General features: G+C 39.4%; 2 protein-coding genes across 4 annotated transcripts; both read left to right on the top strand.

Annotated features, from left to right (window-relative positions):
- The first annotated feature begins 620 nt into the window (after positions 1 to 620).
- ifi44g (interferon induced protein 44g) lies at positions 621 to 6,171 on the top strand. 2 transcript variants are annotated; one of them, XM_073475876.1, is made up of 8 exons: positions 621 to 735; positions 1,729 to 1,904; positions 2,618 to 2,675; positions 2,815 to 3,010; positions 3,671 to 3,823; positions 4,224 to 4,395; positions 4,791 to 4,891; positions 5,410 to 6,171. In XM_073475876.1, the coding sequence occupies exons 1-8, from the start codon at positions 701 to 703 to the stop codon at positions 5,596 to 5,598; spliced, it is 1,080 nt and encodes a 359-aa protein (XP_073331977.1). In that variant the 5' UTR covers positions 621 to 700; the 3' UTR covers positions 5,599 to 6,171. The 2 variants fall into 2 exon arrangements, with proteins under 2 accessions (XP_073331977.1, XP_073331978.1); XM_073475877.1 differs by having other exon boundaries at positions 624 to 735; positions 3,677 to 3,823; positions 5,410 to 5,831.
- A 1,520-nt stretch (positions 6,172 to 7,691) lies between these two features.
- Positions 7,692 to 14,301, top strand: LOC141004406 (interferon-induced protein 44-like). 2 transcript variants are annotated; one of them, XM_073475879.1, is made up of 9 exons: positions 7,692 to 7,767; positions 8,889 to 9,345; positions 10,961 to 11,038; positions 11,247 to 11,295; positions 11,949 to 12,144; positions 12,255 to 12,407; positions 12,504 to 12,675; positions 12,843 to 12,943; positions 13,433 to 13,724. In XM_073475879.1, the coding sequence occupies exons 2-9, from the start codon at positions 8,943 to 8,945 to the stop codon at positions 13,625 to 13,627; spliced, it is 1,347 nt and encodes a 448-aa protein (XP_073331980.1). In that variant the 5' UTR covers positions 7,692 to 7,767; positions 8,889 to 8,942; the 3' UTR covers positions 13,628 to 13,724. The 2 variants fall into 2 exon arrangements, with proteins under 2 accessions (XP_073331980.1, XP_073331979.1); XM_073475878.1 differs by lacking the exon at positions 7,692 to 7,767 and having other exon boundaries at positions 8,889 to 9,337; positions 13,433 to 14,301.
- The last annotated feature ends 1,923 nt before the right edge of the window (positions 14,302 to 16,224 follow it).

Raw genomic sequence — 16,224 nt, 5'->3', positions numbered from 1 at the left:
CATAAGTTACACAAAACCAACATGTTTACTATTTGGAGAACAGCAGGCTAGATGCTACTGAAACACCACCTGTATTTAATTGCTGCTTACCTGTGCTTTTGGTGCGTTCCAGTGCACTCGGAACAAAATGTTCTCCGAACACACATGACTTTTTCTTTCTCTTTTTTTAACCTCTTCATCATTTTTTACTTTATGTAGCGTTTGTTTTGTGAAACTTGCAGGAAATGCAACTTTGTCGCTGTCATTTTTTAACTTCTTTTCAGTTGTTTTGTGCTCAATGGAGGTCTTTGAGAGTATGCGTTAGAAGCCGACTCCTCCTGTCTTGTTTGAAGTGCCCTTAACTGTTAAACCAGCTGCTGTAGTTACTTGTGAAGTTCGCAGACTTGCCACTCAATTCAGGTTTTTCTGAGCAGATGCACTAGGACCAAGGACGTTACATTAAAACCGACTGGGATGCTTTTAGATAGGAAGTCGGGAATATCGTCTCAAAAATTCCGACATCCTGCTTGTATTGGAACGCACCACTGTTTGGGCTACTGCTTATTAGCCGTTAGCCCTGTTAGCCGTGCCTCCTCTGTCCCCACGTTAGGTTTCACTTTCATTTTGTTTTCCTCAGAAATGACACCGCCTCTGTTTCTATTATCCTCTCGGTTTGTCCTTTAGCTGTAGTTGATCGCTACGTCTACATGCAGCTGTTATCATGCAGAAAGATACCGGAGAAACGGCAAAACGCAGGTAATATTTCTCAAAGAGTGAAGTTTGGCAGGTAGACTCAGCAAGAGTTCAGTTTCACAAAGGGTGGCAGTTCAGGTGAATTACTAACCTGTGGTAATTGTGTATTGTATTCACTGTGTGGGAGACTGTCAACAGCTCTGTAAACTTCTCTGAAAGCTTGGAGAGCGGAGTTAAACTGGGTGATATTTAGCATTAGTTAGCTAGCTTGACGTTGACTTGACGTCATCTTCCGTCGTTTTTAAACTTGAACTGCGTCAGAGACTTTATACGTTTATTGGTCCATTTTACACAGAGACAGTGAACAATAAATGTACTGGCGCAGATATAACACACTGCTAATGTTCATCTGTTGACGCTGGGCGTGTCTAGGCTATACAATGCACATTGCAATATAAATGATATAAATGATCAAATTAATGGTGCACCATGTAGTTTTGGGGAAGAAATTTTAATAAGAAGGGAAATATCTCCATCCACTGTTTTTTTTTGTTATGCCCAAACAAGCTAAATAAACAAACTTTTTTTCATGACTTATAAAACTGATGAAACAAACTGAACTTAATGGACAACACAGTTTCATCAGTTTTTTGATCCTGCTTGAATTGTGCCATGAACTACACATATGATGTTTGTCAATTTAAAAGATATTTTTTAAAGTCAATAAAGTCACAGTTTGTCTTAAAGGTGGTATTTGTATGAAAAATAGATTTTTGAGTCTCATTCCCAACTCAAAACATGATGCTTTTGGATGGTGGCCGACCCGTCCTACAATCTGAAAGCATTACTATATTTATTCCAAGTCCAATTGCATTACAAAACTCGAGTGGATAGAGTTGGCTTATTTGTCTTTAGGAAACCTACTCAGCTTTCTCTTTCCATCTCACCAATGCAGCGATTTTACATCACACTATTTGGTCACATATGTAGTGTTATAATTCAGTTAATTTCTGCTACTTGGCTTTAACTGTGCATATGATTACTTCCTCTCTTCAGCTTCCGAGGCTTTTCATTTGGTTTAGCTTCTACAGCCCAACCTGCCTTTGGCATGGCAGCAGCCGCCGAAGATGGGGGGAGAGAATCTTTGTGTAGAGCCTTTAACAAGAGTCTCAGCAAAGTTAAAGCCACCAGTTCAACTGTGAACATGGAGGACAAACCTTTTACATTCTCAGGTAAGCTACTAAACAGTTCCATGCCATATAAATAGTCTGGTAGTACCACTGAATATGCACTGCAGAAAGGTTACAGTTCTTCTCCAATGTTTGGATGCTGTGTTGTGGTTTTCCAAACAGTTAATACATGCTCCAAAAACAGAGAAAAGGAAAAGGGTCTTCATGTGCATCAAATTGACCTCTAATAATCTTGGGAGCTTTCCTGAACTGCTGCTCCTCAGTATAATGAAACCTCTTATTGTCTAGTGACAGTAATAAAGTTGGACAGCTGTAATCCCTGTACTCTCCCGCCTTATATTTGCATACTCCAACTTACCTGTATTACCTGTATTTGTTTTTCTCTATGCTTCCGTTGTTTTTATTACAGTGAGGTAGGTAACCAGCCTGGTGTCACTTTACAGTATATTTGACGGCTAGTTTATTGCCTCTGCATACTCACAATGAATATATCTCTTCAATAAGACAAAGCTTCAATATTATGAACAGAAGTGTCTCTAGTGTCTGTATTTAGTGTCTTCATTCATGTTTAATCTTGTGTAAACTTGTCGTAGAGTGTGAAAAGTTAAAATAATTAAAAGTCGAGACTTCTTTATTGCAGCTTCTGTAAATATCTGGAAGTGGTATCACTGCATGGTTTGACACTTATCAATAGAATTAGAAAAATACATCCAATTGGATGCACTTTAATCATCATCAACTCTTAAACTCTTCAGGAGCTGAACCTTTTGGAAAGTTGGAATCTCAATGGAGAGACGTGGAGTGGACAGAAGAGTGAGTAAAGCTGTGACATTCGGTCAAGCTTGCACTTTTTAAAATAGTTTTTATTAGTTATTTTATTATACTCCCCTCATGCCTTTATTCTGCTTATTTAGATTATTATTCAAAGCAATTTTCTTGAATTCTCCTCAAGACAAAAGACGACCCTGATGAAGACTGTCAGCTCCTACAGGCCAAGCAGTAAAGAGGTGACTCAGGCTCGGGTTCTCCTCTTGGGCCCAGTCGGTTCTGGGAAGTCCAGCTTCATCAGTTCAGTCCAGTCGGTGTTTAATGGACGAGTCAGCAACCGGGCCATGGTGGGCTCCTCCTCCACCAGCTTCACCAAGAAGGTATAAATGGAGCACTCATATGTAATTGAGAGCTGAAATTCATTGCTGGTTGTCTTTCTTTGAGCAAGGCAGTGATTCCCTATTAGATTCAGGACGGTGTCTTATCAATAAACGCAAAAAAGGAAAAACACCCAGAGGCTGTTTTCTTTTTCCCAGTGCTTTATTACGTTGTCAAAGTCTGTCCATGTGGCTTATATTATTATCATTATCATTATTATTATTATTATTATTATTGTTATTTTCGTTGTTAAAAATGTATCTCTATTATTATGCAGATACACAGTATTAGCTGAATCAGAGTCAGACTATAGCCAACATTTCTAACTGGTCTGTAAACAATAACTGGCACATTAAAGGGGAAGTCTTTGTTTGGATATGTTATCAAGATATCAACTGGCTGCACCAGAAGCCCCAAAAACACTGGCCATTTCATCAGTAGGCTAACTTGTTGTCAGACAACACCCGATGCTTTCCAAGATTGTTTAAAGATGACAACTGAAATACAACAAAATTAACAAAGATTAAAATTTGGATACAGACAAGACACTGAACAAAGATGTTTCAAGTTTGTTGGACAGTGGCATAAGCCCTCAATCAGTAGGGAGGCTGTTCTCATGCTTTAGGATTCCACCCAGTTAACTTTCTTTCTGTCCGTGTCAGCTGCAGTCCTTCAACATTCGTGGTCAGAAAGGAGAGGATCCTAACAGACTGGTGCTGTGTGACGTTATGGGCCTGGGGGATGGAGAGATGACCGGATTGACCCTCCATGACGCCCTGTCCATCATTAGAGGACATGTACCTGAGGGACACAAGGTAAGCAGGATCAATATTGTTGATTAGTTGTTTGCGTCAGACATCTCAACAACTACTTAATGAACTGGCACAAAATTCTGGTTCTCAGAGGATGAGTCCTAATGATTTTGTGAGCCTCTGACTTTTCCTCTAGCTCCACCGTGAGGTTAAGATTTGTGGTTGTGAGAGAAATGTCTCGACCACTATTGGGTGGATTAGCATGAAATTCAGTAAAAACATTCATGCTTATAATTGTAAGAACTTTGGTGATCCTCTGACTTGTCATCTAGCACCATCATTAGGTCAAATTTTCAATTTTTCCAATTCAACACAGCTGTACCTTGTGTTTAGTGCTAATTATAAAATGCTGGAATGTAACGTGAGTTGTTTTTTGAAAACGATTTGTCATTTTTCCCTTTAGTTTAGCCCAGATCAACCAGTGAGGTCTGAGACTGTGGGCTATGTGAAGAGGCCAAGCCTGAAAGAAAAGATCCACTGTGTGGCCTTTGTGGTGAACGCCTCTAAAATCGCGTGCTACCCCAAAGGCCTCAGCACCACCTTCCAGCAGCTCAGAGAGCACATCAGTGACTTGGGTAAGAAAAGGACAAACAAGCAGCTGCACACACAAATATTTTCACACACAGACACATATTGTTCCTCCCACATCAGTAGCATTTTTGTGTTTTAAGTGAAAACAAAGTGGAACAGCTGTTCTTCTGTCAGTGTATTACTGTGATTTTTGTTTGAATTGTTTTGACATTTAAGTGGTATTGCATCAAAGATTTTACTGACAACTACTAGTTTTTGTTGGACTGATGTGCAGAATGGCGTGGGGTTTGACACTTTTGTTATACAGTACATCTTCTGAAATATATCTTAATTGTCAATAATTTATCCAGAATCAATCTAGAATGTAACAATTAAATGCTGTTTCTGTGATTATTGTGCTGAAACCTTAATAATATATATATCACATTCTGTCCATTAGGTGTTCACCAGGTGGCTCTGCTGACCCACATAGACCAAATTTGTCCAGAAACAGCCAAAGATGTCACCCAGGTTTACAAGAGCCGCATCATTCAGGACATGGTAGGTTTAAATAAACAATACGCTGTTTGAGAAATGTTCATGTATTTGAGGTATTTGACGACCTGAGAATGAGACTCAAAAATCATCCATCTTACTTCAGAGTTGCTTTAAGAGTTTGCCTACATTACATGTGTGGAAAGGGGTGGTAAGGTCAAAACAAATCACAGTAACTAACTGTCTGAACAGAATGTGTCTGCACATTATTTTAGGATTTTGTTATGCTTACATTTCCAAAAATTAGAAACTCTGAGCTATCAGATTCCCTCATGTCTGGATCATTTTGAAACTGAGAGAATATAGGAGATTATTTGGAGAGCATCTTTTCCTGTAAAAAGTCCAGTGGACCGGGTATTATTGGTGTTGTCACAAACTTATTAGTCGGTGGGATAATTTCATCACTGTGGCAACCTTAGTGTCTATGCCCCAATTTGCCATGGCCTTGTTTTCAACCAGCTGCAGAAACTGAACATTGATGATGTGAAAATATTAAAGTCACACGTGTTTGGGTGTGTTTGCAGATGGGTAAAGCTGGAGCTATGTTGGGTATGTCCACCTCCTACATCATCCCAGTGAAGAACTACTCGTCAGAGTTGGACCTGGATGTGAGCACTGACGTGCTTCTGCTTAGTGCTATCGACCACATCCTGCAGTATGCTGACCTGTATTTCCAGGACAATACACCACAATACGAAGACGAATGCATTTGAATAATCAGTTGTAATAGAATGTCAACAGCTCAAGAGCAAGCCCTTATGTGGAGGAATTGAACATATCTGACTTCACTGACCCCTAGTGGCAATTTTAATGCTAATCACAGTGGATTTCATGCATTTTTTAAAAAGCTTTTGCATTTAAACCATGCAAAATTTTACTATATCTTGTCTTTTTTACTCAATTTTAATGGACAAAACTATAAAATATAAAAAATATGTCTGTCATATTTTACTGTTAAACGTGATCTCTGCTTTTTTATCAAGGATGTTGGATCTCATGCTAGAACCAGTGGTATCACCACAGTCATTCTTGAGTGACTCGTACCAGTGGATTCAAAACACCTGCTGCATTCACCAGTTATCTGGTACTTAAAATGTTCTCTTATGGTAGGTAGGAATTAAGTTTCCAAGTGATCTACACCTGTCATAACAGTTTTTCACAGATAGCCTGTCTTTTTCCAAAGAGAGGATATACCTTTTTTAAATAACTTTTGATATGAATTAATTTAAAGTTTACATTTGTTGCTGAAATCAACTAAATAAATAAAAATGCAAACCTAACACTTATCGATTGTGTTTACAATGGCATCATTATCAAGGCTATTGAAGTGTAAAGTGCAACAAGTTTCATACTCATACAGCTGCCTCAGGTCTTAATGCAGTTAGCTCTCCAGGGGAATATCCTCTGTTATATACAGTTGTATAATCTATAATATTCTCTCTTCCAACTCAGTGACGGTCATGTGACATGGATCACTTTGCTTTAGAAACATGATTTATAGCAACAACTGTAACAGTTCTGTATTTCAGTAAAAAAAAATAAAACAAATAGAAACACCTGGTGGGCCAAAACAAACCTTATGGCCGGCAAATTGTGGCCCATGGACTCCACGTTAGGCAACCCTTGGTTTCCACCAAGTGGGCAGGTTCAGTTAAGTTAATTTATAATTAGATGGTAGGTACCAAAAAAAAAACAATGCTTTGGGCAGTCCTGTTTTTTCATTACCCTTCTGTGTAGTTATCTAGCACACTGAGATACTTAAAGGTGGAGTTGACACAATCCTGTATCTGCACACAGATGCAGGATTTCCCAAACACCTGTCTTGCTGTCTGCAGCCTTTTCTCAAGCTTGTTTCCTTGTTACAACCACATGTGTGCAGTGCACAGGGAGTGTGTGGTCAAGCAAGAGAGCGTGCAGAAAAGAGACAAGGTAAGGAATTTGTATATGTTGTTAACTGGGCAGTTAAGGTCACAGTGTGTCTGTTAATAAAAACAGCAGCTGTTGTTTCCCAGCTGCTAGAAAAGTGAAAGGTGTTACTCCCAAAGCCCTTGTGCACAACTGCACTACATTTAGGAGTACTGTCTGTGGTGGAAACACAAAACAGATCTCACGTTTAGGTAGTTGCCATGCATTACACACTGGTTCAGAGGAAACTAAACTGAGAGTACTTTAGTGGAAACAAGTAATTGTGTGTGCCAAGTAGTTAAGTGCTTGGTCCGGTGGCATACCAAGTAATTGAAGTAAAGATACATTTGTTTTCAGCTAGAGTTTCACTGAAAGCTCTCTTTAAACATGAGTGATTTTTACCAGTTGGAACAGCGTCTGCTGATGATGTTTTCAGATTGTGAGTCTGTGTGTCATGGCAAAATGTGGTCCTTTTTGTAGCAGGAACCTGATTATTTTGTAGCAGGATTTTGAGTAATTTGCCAGGTGTCTGTGGACAGATTTTTCTCAGCACAATAGCTTACCAACTGTGCAGAATAGAGTCGCAAATATTTACAAGTGTGTAGTTAAGATCAAAATGAAGGCTGGGTTCAAAGACAGGTGTGGTCTGGCGTAGTGAGAAGTCATGGGTTGGAATCCGAACCTGGTCTCTACTTATATTATGTTCAGAACACACAGCAAATTTCTTTATTCAGAGACAAATTTACATTTTAATTTGAAGGCAAAACCAATTTAGTCTGCAGACTTCCAGTTTGATTTTCTGCCAGATCTGCCAGAGAGCAAGGTTCAAGGTTCAGATTGATTTATTGTTCAATATACAACACAGGGTTGCATGATGAAATCAAAGTTTGTAACTCCTACATGCAACTCGAACATCGGACATACAGTAACCACCATTAAAGGTGGTCACATCCTTGAACTATCTGGATAAGAAGGAGGTAAGGATAATATTAAAGGATTTCAGATTTTGTCATACTCTAATGTAAAGTTAGCCAATGGGATTTGTAAGGCTTCATTGATTTTTGAGACTGAGGAATGGCACAGTTGTGACTTAGTTCAGGTGTATTTTTCTGCAACAAACTAAACTTGGACGCCCTACAAATCAAGGGCCTACCCCACCCTTAAAGTTGGCAGGCCTATCAAGGTGTGGCAAACCTTTTGTAATTTTTTTTGTTGTTGGTTTTTGTTTGTTTTTTGAGAGTCTTTTTGAGAATCTGCCATGGTTGCTGAAATACAGGACATCTGATGTTTAAGATAAGACTTTTTTTGCACATTTCAGTAAATGGAGAGATGAAACTAAGATACATCTGAGGAGGAATAGAGGAGCAATCCAAAGTAAATTAAATAACAACTTTATTTTATATATTATGTTCTTCAAGACTGAATATTTGATTCAAGTGAAAAAGGTATTATAGCATTTAATTAAAAACATTTCACAAGTAGGGGTTTTAAACTTTGATACAGTGAAAACATGACATTTCTAGTTCTGGTTTATTCAGTTCACTCTTGGCTGACACAGGACATGGTATGGCCTGCTTGTGGCTCAGATCTGGGAAACAAGTGTGGACCACCCATGTCCTGTGGGCCAGATGATTGTTTCTCTTGTTGGGCAGATCTGGGCCACAACAATTTTTCTATCAGAGATGTTGCCCAGTTTTTAAATCTGATGTCTAGAGTACAGGGTAAAATCAGTTTCATTTACCACACCATCCTACAGTATTTTCTTCAATTTTTAAATTCAAGATTTTTACCTCGTTTCCATAAAGTGACAGGTAAACTAATTCATGATCAGTTCTTCTCTGTTAGGTGTGCTCGTACCTCTTGACCTGATAATAAAGTCTGACCTGATAATGAATGAATATGGTAATAAATATTTCTTGTGTTCTTGAATCAGTATTGTTTGTTCAGGAGGATAAGGAGAGTCACTTTTATGACTTTACAAACAACCTTGAACACTGGGTGCGACCATGATGATAGTTATCCAGTGGGATTAACCAAATTCAATTAATCTACATATTCAAGGGTTTTTTTTTGTATCTGTGTGTCTTTGTGTAAATAGACATCTAAGGTTCATTCAGCATTCTTCACACACTTCAGCGGATCAACTGTCACTATGAACCCCAGGCTGACCAAGAGCCAGCAGAGAACGATCTGCTCCCAGCTGGGGAGAGTCAAACTCCAGCTGCTGTACAAGGCCAGCATCCATGGTTTCACCGGAGCAGCCTTCCACCAACGATGTGACACCCGCAGTCCCACAGTGTCTGTGGGCTATAACGTCTCTGGTTTTGTGTTTGGAGGTTACACCAAACAACCTTTCAATCAGTCTGGAGGGTACACATATGATGACCAGGCCTTTCTTTTCACTTTCAGTGGAGAAAAACTCCTCAAATATCCGGTCACTGTTCCCACATATGCAGTGAAAATGTATAGTCACTCAGGTCCATATTTTGGCGAAGCATTGATTCTTGTCAATGGAAATCAGCCTGTAGTCTATAACAATCCAGGAAGGTATTACAGTCCTGCTCACCATTATTGGCACCCATGAAGTTTAAGTACATAATGTGGAATATCTTCTGAAAAAAATGAATCAAGTGAAACATTTTTTTTCTATAGAGAACTCGTGTTTGATACAAAAGAGCAAATGATAAACAACAATATAAAACAATTAACAATGGGAGGAAAAAATAGAAAAACTTAAAGCTTGCTGTGTCACTGGTATTGGCACCCTTTGCTGTAAATCAGTATGGAAACACATTGTGACTCACCTGTGGTAAATCACAAATGAGAATCACCTGTGATAAATTGTCTGTGCCCATGTGACATGAATTAGCCAATGAATGATGACTTCTGTGTTTTAAAAAGCCATCTGTTATCCCCTGTTCCTTTGTCACAATGGTGAAGACAAAGGAGCTGTCTGAGGACATCAGAAGTGCGATAATTGGCAAACACAAGACCTCCAAAGAGTATAAGGCCATCTCCAAAGACCTTGGTGTCCCTGTTTCAACAGTGCGTAATGTTATTAAGAAGTTAGCCAAGCATGGAACTGTCAAGAACCTCCCTGGGCGTGGGGGGAAGAGAAAAATTGATGAGAGAAGTCTTCGAAAGTTGGTGCGAATGGTGGAAAAAACACCACGTCAAACATCCAAAGACCTGAAGGCCAACCTGGAACAGTCTGGAGTCATGGTTTCAACAAGTACCATACGCCGCACACTAAACCAAACAGGGCTTCATGGGCGAAGGCCAAGGAAGACATCACTGCTGAGGAAAAGACATAAAAAGGAACAACTAATCTTTGCCAAAGAGTACCTGGACAAACCACAATCCTTCTGGGAAAATGTTCTGTGGACAGATGAAACAAAAATAGAGCTTTTTGGCAATGCACACCAACAGTTTTTTTATAGACGACGCAATGAAGCCTACAAGGAAAAGAACACCCTACCAACAGTTAAGCATGGTGGAGGATCCATAATGCTGTGGGGCTGCTTTGCTGCATCTGGTACTGGAGGCCTTGACCGTATCACAGGAATCATGAAATCAGAGAATTATCAAGAGATTTTAGAGCGAAATGTCCTACCCAGTGTAAGAAAACTTGGTTTGAGTCGAAGATCATGGGTCCTCCAGCAAGACAAAGACCCAAAGCACACATCCAAAAGCACGCAGGAATGGTTGAAAAGGAAAAAATGGACTGTTTTAAAAATGGCCAGCCATGAGTCCTGATCTCAATCCGATCGAAAATCTTTGGTATGAGCTGAAATCTGCCATTGGGGAAAAGAAACCTGCAAACGTTCAAGAGCTTGAACAATTTGCAAAGACAGAGTGGGAGAAAATACCAGCTGAGAAGTGCAAGAAGCTTATAGAAGCGTATAAGAAACATTTGGAGGCTGTCATCACTGCCAAAGGGTGTGCAACCAGATATTAAAGAGGGGTGCCATTATTACTGCACATGCTGTTTTTTCTGTTTCTTCTTTGAAATTACAATATGTAAGTTGAAAAAACAATTTTCTTTGTTAAACTACTTTGGACCTCCAATTAAAAGATCCTGATGATATAAATTTGGTACATTTCCATTTATTTCTGACGATACTGTAGAGGTTATGCAAAAAATGAAGGGGTGCCAATAATGGTGAGCAGGACTGTACAACTTCAGTGCAGCAGAGATGCATGGCAACGACCTCAACCTGACTGAGTGTGAAGTCTATCAAGTGGAGGGTGAGTTCAATATAAATAAACAGATTTTGTTTTTGTTGTTGTAGCAAATCTGGAAGTATATAATTTTTGTTTAGTCTCTTTGACCCTAAGTTTTGAGTACATGTAAACTCATCACAAAGAGATAAAACAAGGTTGTCTAGGCGGGTTAAATGTTTATCAAATTTGATGAGATCATTGTTTTGTAAAAGTTGTATTTGCTCTTCAACAGAGACCACAGAACTGGAGAAGCCATGGAGGACTATAATCTGGGAATCTGAGTAAGATGGAGAGAGCCGCCATCCTGCACACAATGCTATTAACATGCTTCATTATAATCATCATCATTATCTTAATCTTACTACGACCTGCCCTCTCATTTTCAAGAGAGAGAGACCATTATATTATACTATTTTATAAGCTAGGTTCTATACTATACTATAACATGCTGTGCTATGATATGCTATAATATAGCATATATAGTATATGCACTATACTATACTACACACACTGTACTGTACTGTACTGTGCTATAAGATACAAAACTGTACTGGACTTTACTGTACTATACTGTATTGTGCTGTGCTGTGCTGTGCTGTGCCGTGCGGTGCGGTGCGGTGCGGTGTGGTGCGGTACGGTATGGTACTGTACTGTACTATACCGTACTATACCATACTATTCTATACTACACTATACTATACTATACCATGACATGCAATACTGCTATGCTCGACTGGGCATGCTATACCAGTTATTTTAGATTATGAAAGACTCATCATAATCATCATTTCTTTACCCAGAACAAAGACTGCTACTATCACAGAGGTCAACTGGCTGTGCACAAAAAATATCTTTAAGAACCAGCCAAAAAAACAACACTCACCCTTCTCCTAGAAAAATAAAAGTTACTCATCAGCTCTGTCCTCTTATGCAGGACTAGGGATACGCTGATGGAGAGTATTAAGAGCTATAAGCCGACAGTCAGCTCTGTGTCTCAGGTTCGGATTCTGCTCATTGGACCAGTAGGAGCTGGAAAGTCCAGCTTCTTCAACTCTATTAACTCTGTATTCAGAGGCCACGTCACCAGCAAGGCCATCTCTGGCAGCTCCAGCACCAGCCTCACCACACAGGTCAGTTCCTGACAGTTTATGATTTCTGTTTGTATTGACTTACTTCAAAACGTATGTCCTGCCCTGTCACCATTTTGTGAGTTGCTACTCCTTCACTTTGTACAAGACAGTTTCGCTCCTACTCTTTGAAAGCTGGGCGAGAAGGAAAGCCTCTGCCAATCATCTTGTGTGATACCATGGGACTGGAGGAAAGCACAGGTGCGGGGCTCAATATAGAAGACATCAGCAACATCCTTAAAGGTCATCTGCCAGACCTTTATCAGGTACAGCTTTTTGTCACATTGAGCAGGATATTGAATGTAAGAGCCATTGATGTTGTTTTAAATGTCTCTGTCTTTCCCCTCAACTGTGTGACTCAGTTCAACCCCTCTGCTCCGCTGCATTCGGAGGCCCACGGCTATCGCAAGTCTCCAGCGCCCAAGGACAAGATCCACTGTGTGGCCTTCGTTGTTGATGGCTCCAAAGTCTCCATCATGTCAGAGGAGCTGGAGAAGAAGCTGGACGCTGTCCGCCAAAAGGTCAACTTAATGGGTCGGTAAAGTCTAGTCCCACTTATTATACTGAAGACGTACATGCACATTCATTATGAGTTAACACTTAAAGTACAGTATTTTAGAAGAGCAACAACAATATGTTGACAGCCTGATACCTACATCTACAACATTTTAAAAATCTTCTTTCTGCTCTGGTGTTTTCAGGGATTCCTCAGCTGGTCCTGCTCACTAAAGTAGATGAAGCTTGTCCTTTAGTGACAGAGGATGTGAGAAACGTTTATAAGAGTTACTACATTAAGCAAATGGTGAGAATTTTATTTTAAAGAAAAAATGCTATAGGATTTGTTATACTGTAGGTTTGCAGTTATTTTATTCAGATAGATTCGAATGACTTGCCTGGTGTAGGATTGGCTTAATTTTCTTTTGAGTCCTTACAGCATGGTGCCACATTAGAAACTTAAAAACCTGAAGTTATATGGGAGATCAGACCTTAATGGCTCACGTGTATTGTAATACTTGTGTACAAATGCACGATTGAGATGGCAGGTTATAAAAACAATATATTTCTTATATATAAATCATGTGAATTTCTTTAAAAGTTAGTTGTCTATAATGGGTCAGAAATATTAGTTAGTAATGGGGAGCCACAACCAAAACAAACACTACCAGTATAACAATCTACCTTTACGAAGTTGAAAAGACAAAATTTAGCTGCAATTTACAAAAGTTGGCACAATTCTCTGGAGTCTTAAGAAAGTAATAAACAACCCTCATCTGAGCCTTTTGTGATCCAGATGCAGGAGGTCAGCACTCGGCTCGGTGTGCCTCTGTCCTGTGTTGTTCCGGTAAGGAACTACAGCGAAGAGTTGGAGTTGGACCCAAACTGCGATATCCTGCTGCTCAACGCCGTCAAGCAGATCCTTCGCTTCGCTGATGATTACTTCGATGAGATCAATGACCGCAGGGCCAGTTCTGGCCTGCTATGTTAGGGTCAGCTGATAGAAATAATATTACTTGAGAGAGAAAGAGTCTGCAAGGGACCAAAATAGTAGCCTATAATTGTAATGGGATTGTACTTTGTGATGTTTCCTTTTAGCCTTGTAGGTTTTGGACATTTTATTTTATGCTTTAAAATATATATGCTTATAATAAAAAAACAAAATACGGGAATACACGTAAACAAAAATAGAAAGTTTTAGGGAAAAAGTTTCACATTGTTTCCAAAGCTTATTACTTTGTTTTTATTGCTTAGGCCTAATGAACTGAGTGATTTAAATAGAGACTTAAAAGACATAAAGAATAATGAAAGCATCCATATTAATGGTTGTTACAGTATTTAAAACGTTTTGAGGCATCTCCTGGTCACCCATTGTAGCCCTATGTTTAATGTTACAACACTATGAATCCTAGACCTGAGCTGCACCTCCAGTTGGCTTAAGAAAATGTGAGCTTTTCTTTTTAACTGTGTTTCTCTGTGATTTTCTCCCAGATTCAGTCATAAATTATTTAGGGGGTTAAGGGTGCTATTTTATTTTTCAATTATTAGACTAAAGAATGCAATTTAATGGACCTTTAATCACAAGTTCAAAAGTTTGACTAGCAAACACATTATCTGATATTACTCTTTCCTGCATTATGATATCATAAAAGTTTTGCATCATAATCCTTTTGTTCTTTGTTTCGATCACAACCACAGACAGCAGATTCAGAGCAGTTTACCAGCGCTTATCTGCAATGCCTCATTAAGTCTTAATTCGTGTCCAGAGAGGTATGACGATATTTCAATTTTGGTGGCACCATTGTGAAGGGCCAAAACCGAATCTTAATGGTGGTCCATGGGCCTAAAGTGCACACCTACTGTCTTCTTAAGACAGAGAATGGTTCTAGGCTCTGCCTACCATGCTCAGATTATGACAAAAATTATAATAAGTGATCTTACATACAGACGCGGATTAATGCACAGGCTTCCCTACGCTGCAGCCTAGGGGCCCCACGTGTGGAGGGGCCCTGGCGTCACAGCCGTGGGGGACTTTTAAAACAAGGTGATTTAATCCCCCCGACTTTCTCCTAAGGTATTAAACCGTTGGCCCGCCCTCGCGGTGTACCAGCGTACTAAAATGGAGCGCACCTCAGTCCCCCATACATGAAAACCCATTGGCCAAGTTAGATTGATTGACAGCCATCAAGCCAATCACAGCCATTTGACCAAACCCACTAGTCCCGCCCCCTGGGAAAGTAAACACGTACATGCTGACACGGAGCTGCCGTCACTCGCTGCCGCAGACAGCGAACAGAGCAGAGGTATGAAACGGTTATTTAACTAGTTAATAATGTAGGATTTTGTCTGTAAATAACTAAACTATGTCTTGCTTTGTGGCATGTCCGCTAATATTAAGCAAGCCAGGTGGCAAACAAAGTTAATGCAAGCCAGGTAAAGTTAATGGTAACTGACAGATAGTTTTCTAGAGACATCCACTGATTTTGATATTATTCAACATTATCATTATTCTTTTTGTTAGGAATGCCAAACAGGAAGAGGCAGCAGAAGATTGACTTCTTTTTCAAGTCAAGTTGTCATTTAATTGGAGTTATGTGACAGGAGGGAAACAGAAAGCTAGCTTTCAATCCATAAATGCACTAATTCAATTTTATGGTAGTACATTCATATTCTTGCATTGATGCCATGTAGGTGTTCATTTACGTAACTTAAAGCTATTTGTTGGAGCTCAAAACCTTCTTTTCAATGAATAAAATCTCCTACATCAACTCATCCCTGTTACTGCTCTCAGAAACTAGAAAAGAATAGAAATGAAGACAATGACATGCAATAAAACTATTAAAATCTTACATAATAAGAGGAATAAAATAATATAGAGTACAATAAAGGCTAGGATGAAAGATTAGTTAAAACAGATTAGAACAACAAAATATATGTAAAATAATTAATAAAAAGCAGATAAAAGAACAACAAAAGAATTGAATGTTTCCTAATCAAAATCAAGGCTGTTTGTTCTAAGTTTACATGTTCAGGAATATTAACATTGAGTTCTTTATGTAGGATGTTTCTGAGGAAGGGAAGTTCAGGAGTCAGGACAAAGGAGAGCATGGAGAAGATGAGGGAGAGAACAGGAGAGAAGTTGGAGAGAAGACAAGAGGAGGAGAACACAAAAGAAGGAGAAGGGGAGAACATGAGAGAAGGAGAGGGAGATAACACAAGAGAAGAGGGAGGAACACAGTGTTCTTGCCAATTTCACTCACTCACACTTGTTCTTTAATAAGACATTAATTTCTTAATACCATGGTATGTGATTGCTTGTGAATATATAATATCTTAGGTTAAAGAGCGTTGTGCTATAATGTACATTTTGAATGCAATATTATTGGCATATCCTAGTGAAGAAAATCTAGAAATGCATCGCATTAGTTTTGGAGACTGAAACAGGGGCCAAAGGTGGTTGCGGTGCTCATGTGCTACCCCAGAACCCCCCCCCCCCCCCACACACACACACACACACACACACACACACACATTTAAAATGGCTGCTCCACCCCTGTGGAGGGGTCCTTGAATTGGTCAGATTATTTT

Source organism: Pagrus major, chromosome 11 (genome assembly GCF_040436345.1).
Source record: "Pagrus major chromosome 11, Pma_NU_1.0".
NCBI classification, from domain to species: domain Eukaryota; kingdom Metazoa; phylum Chordata; class Actinopteri; order Spariformes; family Sparidae; genus Pagrus; species Pagrus major.
The sequence above is the reverse complement of the archived record's forward strand: the minus strand, read 5'-3'. Positions and strand labels throughout refer to the sequence as shown.